General features: G+C 36.1%; 1 protein-coding gene across 1 annotated transcript in view; it reads left to right on the top strand.

Moving 5' to 3' along the window:
• The first annotated feature begins 224 nt into the window (after positions 1 to 224).
• Positions 225 to 1,656, top strand: part of LOC106469391 (probable ascorbate-specific transmembrane electron transporter 1) — a 42,172-nt gene continuing 40,740 nt past the window's right edge. The window contains exon 1 of the mRNA XM_022398785.1: positions 225 to 353. Coding sequence (XP_022254493.1) covers positions 343 to 353 — 11 coding nt within the window. The 5' untranslated portion in view covers positions 225 to 342. The remainder of the gene's footprint in view (positions 354 to 1,656) is intronic.

Raw genomic sequence — 1,656 nt, forward strand, 5'->3', positions numbered from 1 at the left:
TGTTTTTCTTCTTTTTTTTTCGTTCTTTAACCCAAGACCCGAAGCAGTTTGCAAGAACAGGACGGCCGTCCCTGGCCCATTATTTTCGTTTCAGGTTCCTCGACACTTTCCTTGGGATACCTGCTACTTATCCAATAAGGACTCAGGATTTGATCACGCGGTTAGGGTTAGGGTAAGTTATGCGAATACATCCTTCTCTGCTACAAGTAAAAGAGGTTTTTATTGTGTAGTATAGACGCACTACAGTTTCGTTCGCTCTGCTCACGTGGACTGAAGAGCTTATTATTCTTGTTAATAAACTTCAGGTTTTATTTCATTCTTGCTCTCCAGCGTGACTGTAAAATGGGTTCCAAGTGAGTATTCAGAAAGTTTGTTTTGTTTTGACTCTGTACGTAATTTTTAATTTATGCACTTTTCTAAATTATACCAACCTAATTTGTATATAATTGACAAAAGATGCTAATATTATTTATTTATCGCAAAGGTTAAAAAATATCAGATAGAAATATCATGTGTAAAAAAACAATAATGAGAACAAGTGCTGTATAAATGTGAGACTTGTCTGTAACGCAGATCAACTCAGGTGTAAGTGGTCTCAGTTAAAGAGCATTAAAGTAGAAATACTTTAATGTTTAATAATGTTTAGGGGCGAAATAGCCCAAATTAAAAAAAAAAGTTAAGTAATAACAGATTCATGAAGAGGACCAGGGCGTATTTAACGTCGGGGCAACGCACCGACGGTCCCCTCGTATTGCAGATCCCCAATGTAATAGAAAACAACAACAAATTTCTATACCTATAACTGATAGGCACGGATGGCCCCCTAAGAAAATTGTACCGAGTAGTTGGAAAGTGTTAAAAACGCCTCTGAGGAGGACATCTTTATTTAAATCAAAAATAGAATGACCACGTATAAGATGAAATACATGTATCTACGGGTGAATAGTATATATTTCACGCTCTTTGGTTTTGTTTGTTTATTGAATTTCGCGCAAAGCTACTTGAAGGCTATCTGGATAGCTGTCTCTAATTTTGAAGTGATGGACCAGAGGGAAGGCAACTAATCAACACCACCCACCGTCAACCCTTGGGCTATTCTTTATCAACGAATATTGGGATTTGACCGTCGCATTATAACACCCACACAGCTGAAATGTCGAGCATGATGCCCACGGTATGTCTGGGGGCTTATTACGCTAAGGTTTGTGTTTTGATACTCGCGGTAGACACATCACAATGATCTATTGTGTAAATTTGCGCTTCACAACAAATAAACAAATACATTGCATATCAATGCTTCAGAATAAACATATTCCATCTTTAACATAAAACTAAAAGATAAATAGAAACAATAAGAACTATAAACAATTCAATCATAAACGTTAAAATAATATACAGAAGAATATATATATATATACAAGATAGAACAGATGTGGTCATTCTATTTTTATTTAAACTTATAAACATATTTACACTTAGTTAGACTCGAGTTTTAAGCTCAACTTTTAAGGACCTCCAGTGGCACATCGGTATGTCTTCGGACTTACAACGCTAGAAACCGGGTTTCGATACCCGTGGTGGACAGAGCACAGATAGCCCATTGTGTAGATTTGTGCTTAATTACAAACAAACAACTTTTAGCATTAAACTTTTAAA

This window comes from Limulus polyphemus, unplaced genomic scaffold (assembly GCF_000517525.1).
Source record: "Limulus polyphemus unplaced genomic scaffold, Limulus_polyphemus-2.1.2 Scaffold96, whole genome shotgun sequence".
Lineage (NCBI taxonomy): Eukaryota > Metazoa > Arthropoda > Merostomata > Xiphosura > Limulidae > Limulus > Limulus polyphemus.